Genomic DNA, 18,719 nt, shown 5'->3' with positions numbered 1-18,719 from the left:
ACTACCCCTGGTTTAGGAGCTGTCTTGGTCACCGATTGTTTGTGATTTAAATTCCAGCTTCTGTTTTTCGTTTTATTTTTTTGAGTGAGTCAGTATTACATTACAAAAATGTTCTTTTTCAAAAAAGGGTGTATTTTCCTCCCCTGAAGATCAAGGTTGTATGCCAGCTAGGTATCATGGCAGAGCCCTCCTGAATAGGACTCCTTCAGGTAGTGAAAAGTGAGGTATTTTTTAAAAGCTCTTCTTTTCAACTTACATAGCAGTGAAGAGGAAATGGGAAGAGGAAATGCTTTTTACATTTGAAATGCCCTTTTCTTAGTTATTCAAAATGACTTCTAAGATCCAAGTGTAGCTCAGTGGGCATGTCAGTAGCCTCTCAGCCTCTCTCCCCAATATGCGGCCAACCTTACAGAGAAAAACAAGGGACATGAAGACATTCTGTGAAGGAGCGCCGCTTGCTAGCTGTGCTGTGGCTAAGGAGCAGGTCCCTGTGCTAACTCAGGGGCTGTCTGCAGTCAGTGGTAGTCACACTCTCCATTCCCTGTTGGCATCCCAGGGTCATGCCCTGGCAGTGCTTGTGGGAGGAGCCAAAATGGCAGTGCTGCTGGAAACTCTACTTCCTTCACAGCTGGGAAGTCCCAGACCAAGGTCTCCGGTGGGATTTGGCAGTGCAGTGGGGGGGGGGGAGATTACCTACAAATGCCCATCAAGAACCTTGCTAATTTGACCCTCTCTTCTCCATCTCCAAGGAGCTTGGCTCCCCAAGACAGACGAATGCCGTCAGCCATGATTTGCCACTGGGGGTGTGGAGCACGGGATCTGCTGGGCCAAGGCTTCGTTCCCTGGACACGTTCAGAGGGTAACTGGCAGCTGCATTTTAAATGTTTGCCTTTGAGTGGGAGCGAATTAGTAACTTCTAGAGCAGCCTTTTTCAACCTTGTAACCATGGAGGAGCCCCTGAAATAATTTTTCGGGCTTCGAGGAACCCCGGAAGTGGTGTTGACTGACCATGCCTCCCTGTCACCTGGAAGTGACATCACCACCCACGGTAATGTGCAGCCTTGAGGGGGAAGAGACAGCAAAGCAGGAAGAGGCATGCAGGCCCCGCCTCCTAGGCACAGAAACCACAAGAGAGCTCACTAACACTCGGCAGGGGGGGGGGAACCATAGAAGAAGCTGGTCCCCCAGCTTGTGAACATGTCCATTTAGGCAAGAGGGGAAAGGCCACGGAACCCTTCCAGAACTGCTCTGGGCCCCTGGAGGTCCACAAGCTCCTGGATGGGCATCCCTGAGCTAGAGGAGGAGGAGGAGGAGGAGGAGGAGAAGAGTTGGTTCTTATATGCCGCTTTTCCCTACCCGAAGGAGGTTCAAAGCGGCTTACAGTCACCCTCCCATTCCTCTCCCCACAACAGACACCCTGTGGGGTGGGTGACGCTGAGAGAGCCCTGATACCACTGCTCGGTCAGAACAGTTTTTTAATCAGTGCTGTGGCGAGCCCAAGGTCACCCAGCTGGTTGCATGTGGGGGAGCGCAGAATCGAACCCGGCATGCCAGATTAGAAGTCCGCACTCCTAACCACTACACCAAACTGGCTCTCACTATTTGTGGCCCTTTTCTGTGCTTATAGAGAAGTGCAGCCTCCTGGGCAAGCGTGTGGTTGTGCAGGGGCTGGGGTGGTGCCTGCTCCCCTTTCCGCCCCAGAAGCCCCTTCCTTGGCGATCAGCTCCTCCTCTTTTGCTGCTGCTTTGCCTTCCTCAGACCCAAGGCCCGCAGTTCCATCCAGGGTCCTGAGTTGCTCTGTGTCTTCAGTCTTCAACACGATATCTGTTGGATAGTTCACAACGCGTTTCGCTACACAGGGATTCGACAAACTTGTCAACTTACCACGCTGGATTCAGTTATTCTGTGCTTCCCTATAGGCATCCCAGTGTCTCCTGTTTGGTTATTATTCCAAAGAGATGGCAACAGTTCAAAACCCAAGGAGCGCCATTCCAGTCTGGCCCCAGGCTCTCAAACGGTGGCGTTTTAGGAATCAAATGAGCATGTATTTATGGGCGGTTTCTTGGTATAACACTCTCATGTTTTTTGCATCTTTGCAGGCTGGCTCTTGCAATTATGGTCTTTGTGAATTACGGTGGAGGAAAGTACTGGTTCTTCAAGCATCAGAGCTGGAATGGTAAAGTGTGCTTTGGAAGTCCCACAGTGCCTCGTGGTGCTTTCTGCTATTAAACTAGTCTGCAAATGCCTCCTACTTCGGCTTCCGTGGAGTCCTTTCCTGCTGTTTTGACCAGGGCCAGGCTCTCGTTCTCAAATAGTGTAGAAAACAGTGAATGCAGCAACCGGGAGTTCCTGGGACTTGGCTTGGGACCTCCACGAATGTTGCACACAAGGTCATGCAGCCCAGCCCTGGCTGCCTCTTTAGGGGGACAGACCAGCAAGAGTGAAGGAGCACTGCTGGGAAGATGGCAGGGAGGGGTTTCAGCCTCTTCAGTCTAATAAACCAGCCTTTGGTTTCAGAATAGTCATAGAATCATAGAGTTGGAAGGGGCCATACAGGCCATCCAGTCCAACCCCCTGCTCAACGCAGGATCAGCCCTACACATCCTAAAGCATCCAAGAAAAGTGTGTATCCAACCTTTGCTTGAAGACTGCCAGTGAGGGGGAGCTCACCATCTCCTTAGGCAGCCTATTCCACTGCTGAACTACTCTGACTGTGAAAAACTTTTTCCTGATATCTAGCCTATATCATTGTACTTGAAGTTTAAACCCATTACTGCGTGTCCTCTCCTCTGCAGCCAGCAGAAACAGCATCCTGCCCTCCTCCAAGTGACAACCTTTCAAATACTTAGAGGGCTATCATGTCCCCTCCCCCCCTTGAATAGTGACCCATTCAAGACTGGCCTGAGGACTTCAGAGCCCTGGGCTGACCATAGCTCAGCCTTCCATTTCCTGCAGCAACTAGCCAGATATTTTTTGAGAAACCAACACACCACAAAGGGCATAACTGCCCTCAACTGCAAACCCCCATCGAGTGGCCTTGCAACGTTGCCCGTGGAGGTTCCCTGCCAGCCTCACAGCAGTGTGACTCAGTGGCTAAAAAGGCAAATGGCTGTATCTAAAGAAGTATCGTGTCCAGATGACGGGAGGTGATGAGACCGCTTTGCTCTGCTCTGGTTCGGCCTCACTTGGAGTCCTGTGTCCAGTTTTGGGCACCACAATAGGAGAAAGATGTAGAGAAACTGGAGCGTGTCCAGAGGATGGTGAGGGGTCTGGAGACCAAGCCGTAAGAGGAAATGTTGCAGTAGCTTGGTCTGTTTAGCCTGGAGAGAAGACAACGAAGAGGTGATAGGATAGACATTTTCAAATACTTGAAGAACTTAGAGCAGGGGTAGTCAAACTGCGGCCCTCCAGATGTCCGTGGACTACAATTCCCAGGAGCCCCTGCCAGCATTCGCTGGCAGGGGCTCCTGGGAATTGTAGTCCACGGACATCTGGAGGGCCGCAGTTTGACTACCCCTGACTTAGAGGATGGAGCAGAGTTTTCTGTTGCCCCAGAGGGTCGGACCAGAACTAATGGGATGGAATTAATTCAAAAGAATTTTCAGCTAAACATCTGGAAGAAATTCCTGACGGTGGAACAGGCTTCCTCGGGTTCTCCTCCTTTGGAAGTTTGTAAGCAGAGGCAACATAGCCATCTGACCAAAATGCTGATTCTGTGAAATGAGGCAGATTGTAGGTTGGTGGGCAGAAGGGACTGTGTTGGTGCTTGACCCTTGTTGCCCTCTCTCTTGCATGCCCAGGGAAATGCCAATCAGTTTAATCTTGGGAGGCAAATTTCCTCCAGGCTAGACTGGCCAGGGATTCTGGGGGGCGGGTAGCTGTAAATTTCCTGCATTCTGGAACTAGAATGGCTCTGGACTAGATGACTCTGGAGGTCCCTTCCCACTTTGATTCTGGGGGAGGGGGGAGTGGGCAGCATGAGGAGGAGCAGACACAAAACAGAGGAGGAACGTGTGTGTGGGGGGGGAGGATTCAGAGCCGCCTTCTTCTGCCTCTTCTTTGCTCGATGGGTAACATGTTAACCAAATAGATCTAGAATATACTGATTGGCCGGCCTGTTACCTGAAGGTTAAACAATCTCCCTTTTTCTCTTTGCAGGACTAACTGTAGCAGACCTCGTCTTTCCGTGGTAAGTGCGTCTAACTGCTTGGTCTTATTTATTTATTTATTTATTTATTTATTTATTTATTTATTTATTTATTTATTTATTTATCATACTTCTATACCGCCCTCCCCGGAGGCTCAGGGCGGTTTACATTATAACAGAAAACAATACATAAAACAGTCTGTAGAACATGTATAACTGATAACTAATAATTGTAACCAAATAACAACACAGTATAACAGTAAACAATATAGTAATACAAACAGGTCCAGGGCTTATTGATGGGATTCTGAGGGGGGGGGGAGCAGGGGCCCTTAACGTGGGGAATTGTCCATTTGCACTACAGTGGTTGTTTTCCACTGTTAACATAGACTGATAATGATATATATATCTATATTAATTGCCTCGGCAAATAGACGCGGTTTGGAAATGATGTTGTCAAAACAAGCCCTGCTGCAGTCTGAGGGTACAGAAAGGCAAGGGGGGGGGGAGAGAGTGGGAGAGAGAGAGAGAGAGGTGGATGCCAGAAACATGAAAGGAGAGCACCGTTCTCAGGCTCCGGCCGCTTCCACATGGGGTACCTGCTCCAGGCTCACTCCGGCCCAGGTTATGATGCATTGTTACACCTTCCAGGGTTATATCCACTTGTCCTCCATCTTCCTTAGACCTGGTGATTTAATCTGTTCAGTCGTGTCTGACCCTCGGTGATTTTATAGGAAAGTCTTTGCCATGTGCCCCTGTCTCTGACTGCTTCTTTTAATTAGTTCATGGTCATCCCTGTATCGGCTTTGATTGTGTCGAGCCAGCGGATCCTTTGGCGACCACGTTTCCTTTTGCCGCTGACCATGCCGAGCATTAATGATTTTTCTAGCGAGTTTGATTGCATGATGTGTCCAAAGTAAGTGAGCTTTAGCCATAATATCTTCCCTTCTAATGACATAGTTGGTTTGCTTCTCTTGTTGGTAACGTTGGCTGTCCAAGGGATTCGCAGCATTCGTCTCCAACACCATAATTCAGAAGCATCTATTCTCCTCCTTTCTTCCTTCTTCAGGGTCCAGATTTCATATCCATATCTTGTTATGGGGAAGACAATGCCGTTGACCAGCCGGCACTTTGTATTAAGGCAGATATCCTGACTCTTCCAGTTTGGTGTCGTGGTTAGGAGTGCAGACTTCTAATTTGGCACGCCGGGTTCGATTCTGCACTCCCCCACATGCAGCCAGCTGGGTGACCTTGGGCTAGTCACAGCACAGAAGAACCACCACCACCTCCTCCTCCTCCTCTTCATCTTCTTCATATTCGGTTCATGCCTAACATTGCGTTCTGGCACAGTGTTTTTTGCCGTTTGATTTCACGGCTGCATCCACCACTTTGATTAATCATAGAGCCAAGAAAGATGAAATTATCAATACATTCGATGTTCTCATTGTCAGTCGTGACTTTGGTGCTACTGCCAGTAGTTGTCATGATCTTGCTCTTTTTGATATTTAGGTATAGTCCCATCTTTTCAGTTTCTTCTTTTAGTCTCTTTATCAGGGTCTTCAGATCACGCTCCGCTTCAGCAAGGAGTGTTGTATCATCTGCATAGTGGAGATTATTGATGTTATGACCTCCAATATTGACTCCGGTCGTAGATTCTTCCAGATTAAGCTTCCGCAAAATTACCTCTGCATAAAGGTTAACAAGAAAGGATGATAAGATACACCCTTGTCTCATTCCTTGGCTGACCTTAAAGCAATCAGTGTCTCCATCTATTGTTCGTACCGTGGCCTCCTGAACTGATGAGGTGGGTTAAGTGGGACGACACTCCCAATTCACGTAAGGCATCGATCTGATTAGGGTGTATGCCATCTGGAGATGTCCAGGTCTATAAACAGCATTTCAGTTGTTCAAAAAAAGTGTTAGTGATAGTCAGTTTGTTTTCTTGACAGAACTGGATCAGTCTGTCACCAGCCTCATTTCGCTCACCTAGTCCAAACCTACCGCAGATGCCCTGTTCTTGTTGATTTCCAACTTTGGCATTGAAATCCCCAATAATGTATATCGTGTCCTTTTGAGGCATCTGTTTAATTGTTTCATGCACTTTTGTATCGAAATCTTCGATTTCATTTTCCTCAGCAGCCGAAGTTGGTGCATGCACTTGTACAACAGTTGTGTTTATTGGCTTTCCCTGAATTCGGATGGACATAGTTTGGTCATTTACTGCTGTAGCTTTCTACTGCACGAGCTGTTATCTTATGCACAATAAAGGTTACACGATTTCTTCTGATATTGCCGTGACCAGAACAGACTGAGGTCTTCAGATGGAAAGTGGCCATTGTTGAGTCGGGTTATTTCTGATTTCACAATATCCAGTTTGCCTTGCGACATTCCACATACATTCCATGTTGCAATCCTTCCGGTTTTCTTTTGCCTCAGGCCTCTGTGTTCTCCGTGGGCTACATTGGCAGCTAGGTGTCCATGAATGCCCAGGTTACTGGCAGAGAGCTGTCGCCCTTCCCCAGTGGCTTGTTCAGTGCTTCGTGGCCTGGGGGGCCTACCATTCCATACCATAGTTGGTGAACTTTCCATAGAATTTTCTTGGCAAGAAAAATGGGGTGGTTTGCCATTTAATTCCCCATTGCCTCTGCAATTGGCCTGGGGGTGTGAGCTCCGCAGTTCACCCCTCACCACGTTGAGGAATGCAGTAGGACTTCAAGGGGGTCCTCAGACCTACTTTGCTGTGAAAGGTTGGAAATTTTGGGGTCCCCCCCCCCCTCCAGTGTGGCTGCCGGTTTTCCTGCCCCTGCCATGTCTCTTGGCCGGGTGGAAGAGGGTCAGCTGAGCAGGAGGGGAAACAAGTGAAGTCTGACGTGAGGAACAAGTATCACAGCAAAGGAAAGGAGGGGGGATCCAGACCCGAAAGACTGAAGAGCAGCAGGAGCAGAGAGGCTGGGTGCTGACCAGGCCCTGGAAGGAAACAAGCAGGGGAAGAGACAGGATCAGACGGGGAAGGGGTTTGGGGGGCAGATGGAGGGAAATAAAAGCAAACTGAACAAGAAGTCAAGAGAATGGAAAGGACATACAAAAATAATTGAATGGGGAGAAGGTATAAGAATGAGATCAAGAATGCAGTCAGCATGGCAGACTAATAATAATAATTTATTATTAATAATATATTAAATAACATATTAGGCAAAGGTAAAGGTATCCCCTGTGCAAGCACGGAGTCATGTCTGACCCTTGGGGTGACACCCTCCAGCGTTTTCATGGCAGACTCAATACGGGGTGGTTTGCCAGTGCCTTCCCCAGTCATTACCGTTTACCCCCCAGCAAGCTGGGTACTCATTTTACTGACCTCGGAAGGATGGAAGGCTGAGTCGACCTTGAGCCGGCTGCTGGGATTGAACTCCCAGCCTCATGGGCAGAGCTTTCAGACTGCATGTCTGCTGCCTTACCACTCTGCGCCACAAGAGGCTCTTAAAATAGCATATTACAGAACTACAAAGAAAAAAAATAAATGTTAAAATGATGGATCAGTGGCTGAATTGAAATGGACATTAAATCCCCCAAAAGAAGAACCAGAAAGAAGAGGAAAGGAAGAATACCAGGTCTCAGATACAAGGAAGGAAACAATGACATGAGAGGGCATTAAGCAACTACAACTCAAGGAACATGGATAGAAAAGGAAAGGCGGGGTGGGGTGGGTGGGTAGGGGGTCTGCTAGAGGTACCCTCCCATGAAAGACCTGTGAACAGCAGCAAGAGAATGAATGAGATAAGATTAAAACAACTGAATGAAAATTCAAGATAGCAGATGGGGCCCAGATTCAGGGAAATATGCCTTCCCCATACACACACACACCCCCCCCACCCCATGCCTGAATGTCCATAACCATGAAGTCTCTGTCTGGAAATGGGATTGATGGATGATTTTAAAAGATATCTCCAGGTCCTGAAAATTCAGGAGATAATTACAACATATCAGAATATTAATTTTCACCTTATATTTTGCAGTTAGACCAAGCCTGAGCATAAAATCCCTCTGCTTCTCATCCCACATGAAGTATGTCCCTGTGTTAAGCCCAGCCTTTAGAACCCTCGGGAACAGCAGCTGCTGTAGAAGTTGACACCACAGAGGTTATTTTCCAGCTTTGGTTCTTTAAAAAAACACACTGCGTAGGATTTTTCTTTTCAAGGCAAGAACCAACCATCAAGCTGCACTTCAGAAGTGTTGGTTGTTTAGCCCATCTGTCACATGCAGGGAAGGGGAAGAGGCAGATCCCCTTCCCAGAGAGAAAACGGCTGGGGTGCCCTGGTTCCACTAAAGGGCCACGGTCCAGCTTGCATTGTGTGTACTCTTCAGACCAGAGATGAGATGCATCCAGAAAGAACCCTTCATGTCCCTCAGACAAGAGGAAACAAAATGCACCCATGTGGAGCCCAGGCCTGTGTTAAATCTGAGATTGCCACAGAAGGCCAGGAGGTCTTGGGGCACGTCCATGAAAGTGCCCTCTAGGATGACACCCGCTCCCTTCCTCCCTTGAAGGGTGGCCCTGTTGGGAAAGTCTGGTGCTGGCGGCGCTGATTGGCTCGTCCCCTTCTTGCCTTGCAGGTTCGTGTTCATCATGGGCACCTCCATTGCCCTGTCCTTGAGCGCCATGCTGCGGCGGGGCTGTTCGAAGGGGCAGTTGCTGGTGAAAATCCTTTGGAGGAGCCTCCTCCTGTTCCTGCTTGGGATCGTGGTGGTCAACCCCAATTACTGCCTCGGGCCTTGTAAGTCCTGAGGGGTCTGCATCATTTCACATGTTCATGTCACTCAGAAACAGCTGTTGGGGCAAAGAGGGGATCGGATGCTCCCTGGTGAAGAAAAGTTCCAGCCGGTGCTGCGGGAAGGACGACGCTGCATTCTAGAGTCCGGCAGAGTCTCTCGTGAGGCAGCACCGGCTGGAGCTCCAAGAGCCGAGGAGCCGCAAAGCAAGCAGGATCCAGGGTGCCACAAATCACCCTGCCTACTGAGCAGAGTTTGAGTTCAGGGGCACCCTTAAGATGAGGAGGAAAGCTGATCCCTTGAATGAAACCTCGCTGGTCTTAAAGGTGTCGCTAGCCTCAAACTTTATTCTGTGGATTCTGACCAACATGGCGGTTCCCCTGAATCCACCTGGATTAGTGCTTTTCTTTCTCCTGGTTCTTGGTGTGGCAGAACGTCCTGTACAGCACTTTTCCTTTCCAGCAGCCATGCCAAGCGTTGAGCTTCCTCCCCTCCATCCCACGAGGCTCCTCCTGCAGCTTCATCCACCCCTTCGCCTTTGGTCTCAACAGCTGGAGACAGAGCCCACGGAGGTCCTTGTGGCCAAGGAGAGCTTAGCATCTCTGCCAGTGTCAGCCCTGGAATTAAAAAAAGGAAATGGGGGTTGGGCGCTTTGGCGCCTGAAGCGGCCGGTCTCTCCCGATGCAGCAAGCGCCGCGCTGCACGGGGGGGGGGGGGGCAGGGGAGGCGTGGGCATCAGTGCCTGTGTGTGTGCCGCTGGCACGCTGACGCCCACGCCTCCCCTCTTCCTGCGGCGCTCGCTACGCCAGTAGAGACCGGCCGCTTCGGGCGCCAAAGCACCCAAGCCTAAAGGACATCTTGACAAGATGCACTCTTGTGAAAATGAAGCCACTTGCCCCTAATGGGCACTTTCTTGAAGAAGATCTCTTTACTGAAGGCCTGACGATCCTAACCTCTCTAAGGTCCTTGCTAAAACTGCTTCCTGGAAATCCATTGTTTTAACCTCCAAGCCCTGGCTTCCTCACAAAAACACTCCAGATGGCCCCCCTTTGTCTAGGCGGAAGACACAAGCGGCACCTGGAGTTACAAGGCTAAAGAAGAAGGCCTTCTTCACCCAGGGATCAGAGCAGAAGAGCTAGCAAACTACCCTCGCACCGATACAGTTCACACCGAACACAATTCTACAAGACAGAAAATAGGGCAGAAAAAACAAAGGGCAGGAGCACTGAGACATGAAAATGACAGTCTTCACATCCCCGTGGGCACTGGCGGGTGAGAGGCGTTAGGGCAGGTCTCAAGTCTTGCTATTTTGCCCGCTCTGACTAGGTAGCAGTTCTGCCAATGTAAAGTACAGGTTTTGGATGCTCTTCGCCAGAAGAGCCTCTTCAGCGGAGCCTCCCTCTCTTCCTGTCGCCTCTCTTGCAGGGTCCTGGGAGAGCCTGCGGATCCCAGGGGTGCTCCAGAGACTGGGCTGCACCTACCTGGTGGTTGCTGGCCTGGAGCTCTTCTTTGCCAAGCCTGTGCCTGACGGCACCAACATGGTGAGTGAGTGCGTGGCTTCGTGGGCACCAGGGCTGGGCACAGACGGTATGGGCGAAGGCCTGCTCTGCTTGCCATCTCTCGCCTCCAAGCCAACGTAGATGTCCTTGTCACCTGCCTGGGATCAACGCTTTTGAAGCAGTGGGGGGTGATTGCTTCAGAGACGGCTGTACAGAACAGCCCTGGCTCACAAGTAGTGCAGGAGGGCTCTGGTCAAGGCCACCCCCCTCCCCCCCCCCCCCCCGTTTCCAGAGCAGTCCCAGAAAAGCTGAACCAAGCAGCCTTGTGCAAACGCCATCCATCAGTAGCTTGGCCAGGGCACCTGTGGCAGCGGAGGGCTTCCCTGGCCCTCCCCAAATACTCAGAAGACCTTGATGTGAAGCATGATAGACAGATAACCCCCTCTGTTAAAAAAAAAAAAAAACATGACATGACATGACATGCCGCTTTAATGTTGCAAGAGTCAGGTTTGTATGATAAAGCAATTCATATCGTCCAGTAACTTACCCAGCATGTCAAAAATGACTCCCAAAGTCCTGAGATGATCTTGAAACCTCCTGCCCTGCCACGGCCTGTCAGTGCAACTCCTCCCATACAACACGCTGGGTGTTCAGGCGTAGAGAAGCTCTGCTGGGTCAGACCCGGAGGCCGTCTACGTGGCGGCTGCCTTTCCCACTGGCCTTGAAGCCCTCCGTTGGGGAGGGGGATGGCCCTGGTTGCTCCCAGCGCGTAGGAGGGGCTGGCCCTTGTGGAGGTTGACTCAGAAGGGCCCCCCTCGCCCGATCCCGGCCACTTCTAGAAGCTTGAGGCCAGCTGTCCTTCTCACAGCTGGCTGCCCAAAGGGACCCAGTGCAGGCAGGGGCATGGCCGCTCACGTTGTCATCTTGGCCCCCGCAGTGCAGGGTCCTGTTTCTGGCAGCATTCAGCGAGATGCCTTTGGGAAGCTCACAAGCAGATCTGGGGGGCCCTGATTTCATCACACAGAGTTATCCCCTCTTTGGCTTTGTTGGCTTTCCTAACTGGGGGGAGGGACCCATCCTCTTATCTTGGAAAATAACATCAGGGCGGCCTGGGTTGGACATAGAGCAGGCCTGATCTGTCCCCATTTATCGTTTTCACCAATGGGGCAGGACCAGAAGGCCATTCCCAAAGGTATCATTCCCCTACCATGCCCCTTCCCCATGTGCTCTTTGGTGCTTGGGGAGACTGTGATATTTCAATGCATTTGTTGACTCATTCACAATGCCATCTGTCTCACCCAAGTAAGTGGCTGACAAAAAATGACCATTACAGGGGCATGAAAGTCTCCCCCACATGGCTCTCCTGAAATAGGAAGAAGTGGTGTCTTCCTAGAGTTGGTCCTTATATGCCTCTTTTCTCTAACCAAAGGAGTCTCAAAGCAGCTTACAATCACCTTCCCTTTCCTCTCCCCACAACAGGCACCCTGTGAGGTGGATGAGGCTGAGAGAGCCCTGAGATTACTGAAGAAGAAGAGTTGGTTCTTGTATACTTTTTGCTAACCGAAGGAGTCTCAAAGCAGCTTACAATCACCTTCCCTTTCCTCTCCCCACAACAGGCACCCTGTGAGGTGGATGAGGCTGAGAGAGCCCTGAGATTACTGAAGAAGAAGAAGAGTTGGTTCTTATATACTTTTTGCTAACCGAAGGAGTCTCAAAGCAGCTTACAACCTTCTTCCCTTTCCTCTCCCCGCAACAGGCACCCTGTGAGGTAGGAGAGGCTGAGAGAGCCCTGATATCACTGCCGGTCAGAACAGTTTTATCGGGACTGTGGCGAGCCCAAGGTCACCCAGGAGAGAAACAAGTTCAGCTCAAATCTCCAAGTTCCTCTCCCTGTGGGTGGGGTGCTGGAAATATAGTTGCACCACATGTGTACGTGCGCTTGTAGACGAGAATCAGGGCGGTATCAGTGGTGACCAGCTTGGGGAGGCCTGAGGGGCGTGTTTCCTCTACCAAGAGGGAGCTGCATTTGGGCAAGTGAACTGGCTTCTCTCCAGGGGCTTCCACTGAACATGCCGTTGACCAGTTTTGACTGCAGGAAGCGAGGTGGCGGCTGTCATCATCCGGTCTGTTTTTTCATCACTTCCTGCCATAGACGGCGGCTGAGGGGGACTAAATTACCTGGATTTGGATCCCAGGGACAGGCCCTGCTTGAGTTGCAGTCTGGGTTTGGTGACCCCTGCTGTGATTCTGGTGCTGGCAAAACCTTCTTGGTCGCCCGCTCAGGATGACTTCAGGAACTGCATCTCAGGAATTGTGGAGACCCCCCCCCCCCTTGCTGTGACCAGAACACCTGTCCTGGCCTGTGGCTCATTCCACAGAGCAGTCGTCTGAACCCACAGCCCAGCACAACACAAGCCAGGTCCAAAGCCCCACTTGTCAGTGGCGGAACTTGATCGCTTCGTAATTGTTGGGTGAAGAGCAGATCCTTGATTTTAAAAATACTGCCGTACTCCACGTACCCAGGGATCTTTCCACTTCCATATTTTAGCCAACCCAAATGACACCTCTCCCGTAACAAGGCAGCCTCCGGCTTGAAGTAGGCTTCACATTTTGCAGGTTGGACTTCCAAAGATACCATGGAATGATATTCCAAACTTGATGAAAAGATTTTTTAAATATGCAGAGTGAAGAAATGCCTCATTAAGTTGTGGAAATGTAAGCCTGGAGAAGAGCAAAGATAATTCAGAAGGGCTGGTGCCCGGCCAGGTTTGGGTTGACTTCTTGTGGACGCAGAGCCCGTATTTTCCCCTTTCTGTTTCAGCAGGAAGCCCCCTGCTCATCCCTCCGAGACCTCCTGCCTTACTGGCCCCAGTGGCTGTTCATGATGGCCCTTGAAGCCATTTGGCTGTGCTTGACCTTCCTGTTAGATGTACCTGGATGTCCCAGGTGAGCTGCCATCAGACCCTCATTCAGGTCATTGGTTTTTTCACGGGGTCCTTTCCAATACTGAGTAGTTCAGATCTGGGGGTAGAGCTACAATGGGGGGGGGGAGAAGTAGATGATAATTCATTGCCATTTGGTTTCCATGGTCCCCTGCAACAATGGCATGCCATGTCCTGCCGCCCCCGCCCCCCTGCAGCCATGGATTAGCCACCGGTGGCCTTCTGGCATGCCAGCAGTAGCCCTGGACTCTCAGTGCTTGTCCCGCCCCCACTCCCCAATTCCCTGCAGGGCTTCCAGCAGGTGCCTCTGATGTGGGGCTTCCTGCTCATCTGACCTGCCAGGGATTACCCACTGTGTTTCTGTAATATATTTTTGCTCTTAAAACCGATTGCAAATTGTGAACATAATAACTGGATGCCTCTAAGCATATCTATCAACGTCCTCCTTGGGGAAAGTGGGAGGCAGGTTCTTTGGCAGAGGGGGACCAGAGGCTGAGGGCCTTTACTCTCGGACATGTTCTGTGAGCTGGACTTTGCTTCCCTTCCCGTTTTCCTTCTAGAGGCTACCTTGGGGCCGGAGGCATTGGTGACCATGGAAAATATCCCAATTGCACTGGGGGAGCGGCTGGATACATTGACCGTTTGCTCCTAGGGGAGAAACACATCTATCAGCACCCATCTGCCAGCGTAAGTGGTTGACCTTCCTGCCAACCTATCAAATGCCTTGCTCTCCTCCAAGTGGCACATACCCCAAGTTCCTCAGCCTCTCGTAAGGGGTGGATCCCACCCTTCAACCACCCTGGTCTCTCTTCTCTGAACACGCTCCATCTGGTCCATAATATCCGTCTTGAACTGCAGCACTCGGAACTGGGCATAATATTCAAAATGAACCTAACCAATGTGGAATAGCGTATTATCGCTTCCACATCACCTGCTTTCCCTGAGAAATTCAGAATAGCTGAACTGACTTGAGAAGTGGCAAAGGTATTCATTTGTCCTGTTCAGCTGTTCATTTATACAAACCCCTAAATATTTGAAGTCTAGCTATGTTGCCTTGTTCTCACCCCCCAAAAACACAACTTTTAAAATAAATTACTTACATTATTTATAGCTGAATCACCTCTCTCTCTGTGTGCCAATCCAGCCAGATTATTATTATTATTAATTATTATTATTATTATTATTATTATTATTATTATTATTATTTAGACTTGCTTCCCACAACTCCTGGCAAGCCGGCTCATGGCAGGTTACAAAATAAAAACCCCACAGGCAATAAAACCCCCATTAAAAACCCATGAAAATTAACATTGTAAACGTGATTCTACATCAGCCAACTCTGCTCAAGCCAATCCACCATGGCCTCCAAGCGTCCGGCCGGATTGTCTGGAAGTGTTGACAGATGGTCAAGTTTGGTGCCATCAACATACTGAAAACAGCCCAACCTGAAACTCCAGATTGGCTGGGCGACAGGCACATATGGATGTTGAACAATATCGGGGAAAGAAGGGCTCCCTGTGGGACTCCACAATTCAGGGTCCTATGCTGGGACTTAATCTCCCTGGCTGCCACCCTCTGCCCCCCATTTGAAGAAAATACTTCAGCCACTTCCAGGCTGTGTCTCTAAATCCTCTCGGCTAGTTATTGGGTCAGTAGTTGGTGGTCGACTGTGTTGAACGCTGCTGTCGGGTCTAATAAGCACAGCAGTGCCGACCCGCCTAGATTCAGCTTTCTCTGGAGATCATCCATCTGAGCAATCAGAGGCCTCTCCACCCATGGCCAGGTTGGCAGCCAGACCGGGAGGGGCCGTGGGCTGAGGTTTCTTCCAAGAATCCTTGGAGTTGTGCTGTCACTGCCCATTCACTCACCTTGCCCAGAACATGCTATATGTGACACAGGTTGGTAACTGTCCAGGTTGGTAGGGGTCAGCTTGGTTTTTTCAATAAAGGCCTCACCGCTAGGCATTCCTTTCCGGAAATGCCTAGTTTTCCTTCTTGGTGGCTTTCACGGCCATCTCATAAGCATTCGTGAGCATCTTATAAGATGTTCTTGATCTTGATGCTTCATCACAAGTCTTCTGCCAGACTCTCTCTCGTCATCTCAACTCCTGTTTCCGTTTGCACAGCTCTGGTGTATATCAAGGAGCTGGCTTTGGATGGGAGAGGAGGGGGCATCAAGGAGTAATCTCACCAATGGCTTCAGAGAGTTGGCCATACACCTGAAAAACACCCATAAGGTATTTTTAGGGTATATTTTCAGCTCAGGTGTATCCAAATGCACACCCCTAGCAGTAACCATCAGGTTGGCTTCCTGTATTGTGTGACCTCATGTCTTCTCAAGCCTTCCTCTGATCTTGCCAGAGAGGGTTGCAGGCAGATGGCACATCAGAACCCAAACTGCCTCTCTCGTGCTCAACTACAGACCGACGAGTAATAGCAGAAGACTGCAAGGCAGCACGTTGAAAAGGGAAGGAGATTGGAACTCGGGTAAACTTCCATAATGTACTCTTACCTCTTTTTAGGTGCTGTACATGACAACAGTGCCCTTTGACCCGGAAGGAATTTTGGGGACCATCAATTCTGTCATCTTGGCTTTTCTGGGACTTCAGGTACCATCCAACGCCTCTTGATCTGTGCAGGCAGAAAAGGGGTCCCGTCTGCTGGGGAACAATAGTCAGGTCATGGTCCTGAAAAAGGCCAGACTCGTCTGACAGCTGGAGAGCTAGTGGCTCAACCTCGGACACTTCCTGGACCTATAAACCTCACTTAGATCCACTTTGCGGGGAGGACACCCAGCATCTCAGACACCCACAGGATTCCTCTGTGCTCTTGTGGGGGGACCAGTAAACCCATCGCAGAGCACAGAGAAAAGCTGGCAGTCAAAAATGGCAGTCAAAAATGGACTTACCCTGCCAAGAGTCTGATGGCAAATCTTTTGGACCACACTTCACGTCCGAAGCAGCCAGGGCCAGGGAGGGGGAGGGGAGGCACGGGCACTGGTGCACCGGTTGGCGCACAGGCACAGAGCTCTGCATCTGTGTACCAACTGGCGCACCAGTGCCTGCACCTCCCCCGCTCACGCTGTGGCGCTGGCTGCTTCGGGCGGGAATGGCCGCTTCGGATGCCAAAGCGCCCAACCCTACTTCAGATTTGCAGAAGCCTTCCCTGAAGCCTCATAGCGGCTTCCACCAAGATCTTGGCAAGTTAGACAAACCTCTCGGTCCTTTTTGGTGTGGATCATTTTCAGTCCTTTCCCCTTTGTAGTGCTGCAGTTCCACTTTGGGCTGGGCAGCTCATGGTGCTTCTAATTTCCTACTTTTGCTTTTAAGGCAGGAAAAATTCTCTTGTTCTACAAAGACCAGCACCGACGGATAATGCTCCGTTTTTGTGTTTGGAGTGTAATAATGGTAAGTCACAAAGATTACCCTGACAAACCTTTAGTTCAGTATGTTAACTTCTTGATCTGTTTAAAGTATGTGTTATTTTCTGGAAAACCATCACTTGCAGGGTAATCGCAAGAATCCTTTCCTGGAAGTAAGCCCCACTGCATAGACGTCAGTTGGATTCCGAGCAGACCTGCTTGGGATTGCACTGAGGTCTTTCAAATGCTTGGTATTCCTGTGCACGGACTTCTTCCTGGAAACCTCAGCTTCTGTAGGCAGAACTTCACAAGGAGTTGGAGTCATCCTGCCCAAGTCTGGACTGGCGTTAAGCAGAGCCTGTAGGGCCGTAGCAGAAACACACAGGGTTGCCTGCATACTAGAGCCAGCCCAGGCTGTTCAGTCTGAGTGTGAAGCCAGCGCAGAGATAGGAATGGGACACATTCTTGGTTTTCTGGAATAAAAACAAGGAACAATTCCACAGCAGAGCCTCTTGGCAGAAGCCCTTCTGGTTTCAGCCTCTGTTCAGCTGCCCGCTCCTGGAAACAGCCATGGGGCAGAGGTGCAGAAGGAAACAGGCTTGTTTGTTTGTTTATTTATTTATTTGGCAGGAGGGGGGGTCCCAAGCCAGAGCCTGAATGAGCAGCAGAGCAGGATCATGTCCTCTGCTCCCAGGCAGTTGGCATCTGCTGAGCCTGGTGCCCTGAAGGGCTCTGGCACCCCTCCAAGAGAGCACAGAACACTCTTCATATGCCTCTTTTACAGGGTGCCATTTCTGCTGCCTTGACCAGTTGCTCCACAGAGGAAGGGGTTATTCCCGTGAACAAAAACTTATGGTGAGTTCCCGCAGAGGGGCCGCTCTTTTTTCTGTGCCAGGCCAGGTGCCACTCTTGCTGAGCCACGCCTTGATCTGTCCCTGCAGGTCAATCTCCTATGTGACCACCTTGAGCAGCTTTGCCTTCATCCTCCTTCTGTTGATCTACTGCCTGGTGGATGTCAGGAGGGTGTGGTCAGGGGCTCCGTTTTTCTTCCTTGGTGAGTGCCCCTCACACACACTTACGTGGGTTTCCATGAAAAAGTGCAGTAGCAATTCAGTTTTTTTTACTACCAGTATTTGGGAAGTGAATCAGTGCCTCGTTATTCCCATCCCACAGAACAGGGCGGCTTGTCTGATTGCACCCCGTGATGCTGCCGTTGTTCGGTACAGTGTGTTCTGACTGGCATCCATCTGGGATCCAGCAAGGCCACATCCCTGGTTCTTGTGGCAACAGCAGCATGCTCCTAAGAAGGGCAGGTCCAACAGAGCAGCCTCTTTCCCATGGCTTATTGGGAAACCAGTGGAGTAGGGCCTGCAGACCTGAGCAAGCCACAACTTCTGCTTTTTAAAAACAGTAAGAGTCAGGTCCCTTGTCTTCAGCTAGCTGCAGCCGCCCGGTCTCAACATTCCCATCATTCCTCCCGCTGTCCTACCAGGTCTTATCGGGCGGTATGGCTGTAATGTGGAACCCTCTTTCTGACGGCATCTTTTGTCTTTTAAGGTATGAACTCCATTCTTGTCTATGTCGGCCATGAAATATTTGAAGACTACTTCCCATTTAAGTGGAAGTTGCGGGATCCGCAATCCCACGGGGAACACTTGGCACAGAACCTCATTGCCACTTCTCTGTGGGTCATGATAGCCTACGGACTCTACCGGAAAAGGATATTCTGGAAGATCTAACAGGACATTCCTTGAAAAAGGCAAAGGAACAAGCAGCCGAGGTGGGCGAGCTGAAGCGTCCTCTCCCAACACCGCGTTGACTCAGTGCTTATTTTTAAAAGGGATTGTGTGTTTGGTTTACATTCCAAATGACCTTGAGTTGTAGACTGAAAGATAGGTAAAAGTTTGTTGACGAACGTTCCATTTCTTAAAGCCTTTTTCAAATTATCGACATAGATTTGATATATTATTCCATTTCTAAATAAACATGCCAAACTGCTTCTTA

General features: G+C 50.1%; 1 protein-coding gene across 4 annotated transcripts in view; it reads left to right on the top strand.

The window, feature by feature from the left end:
• Nucleotides 1-18,719, top strand: part of HGSNAT (heparan-alpha-glucosaminide N-acetyltransferase) — a 25,741-nt gene extending 7,022 nt beyond the window's left edge. For 2 of the 4 annotated variants that reach the window (XM_077302773.1, XM_077302771.1), the window contains exons 6-17: nt 750-859; nt 2,100-2,176; nt 4,159-4,189; nt 8,759-8,919; nt 10,340-10,455; nt 13,238-13,359; nt 13,916-14,042; nt 15,877-15,963; nt 16,684-16,761; nt 17,500-17,570; nt 17,657-17,769; nt 18,273-18,719. In XM_077302773.1, coding sequence (XP_077158888.1) covers nt 750-859; nt 2,100-2,176; nt 4,159-4,189; nt 8,759-8,919; nt 10,340-10,455; nt 13,238-13,359; nt 13,916-14,042; nt 15,877-15,963; nt 16,684-16,761; nt 17,500-17,570; nt 17,657-17,769; nt 18,273-18,454 — 1,275 coding nt within the window. In that variant the 3' untranslated portion in view covers nt 18,455-18,719. Of the gene's footprint in view, nt 1-749; nt 860-2,099; nt 2,177-4,158; nt 4,190-8,758; nt 8,920-10,339; nt 10,456-13,234; nt 13,360-13,915; nt 14,043-15,876; nt 15,964-16,683; nt 16,762-17,499; nt 17,571-17,656; nt 17,770-18,272 lie in introns of all 4 variants that reach the window. The other 2 variants (XM_077302772.1, XM_077302770.1) reach the window with 1 other exon arrangement.

Source organism: Paroedura picta, chromosome 11, assembly GCF_049243985.1.
Source record: "Paroedura picta isolate Pp20150507F chromosome 11, Ppicta_v3.0, whole genome shotgun sequence".
NCBI classification, from domain to species: domain Eukaryota; kingdom Metazoa; phylum Chordata; class Lepidosauria; order Squamata; family Gekkonidae; genus Paroedura; species Paroedura picta.
Note: the sequence above shows the minus strand (reverse complement) of the source record. Positions and strands in the feature narration are given on the sequence as shown.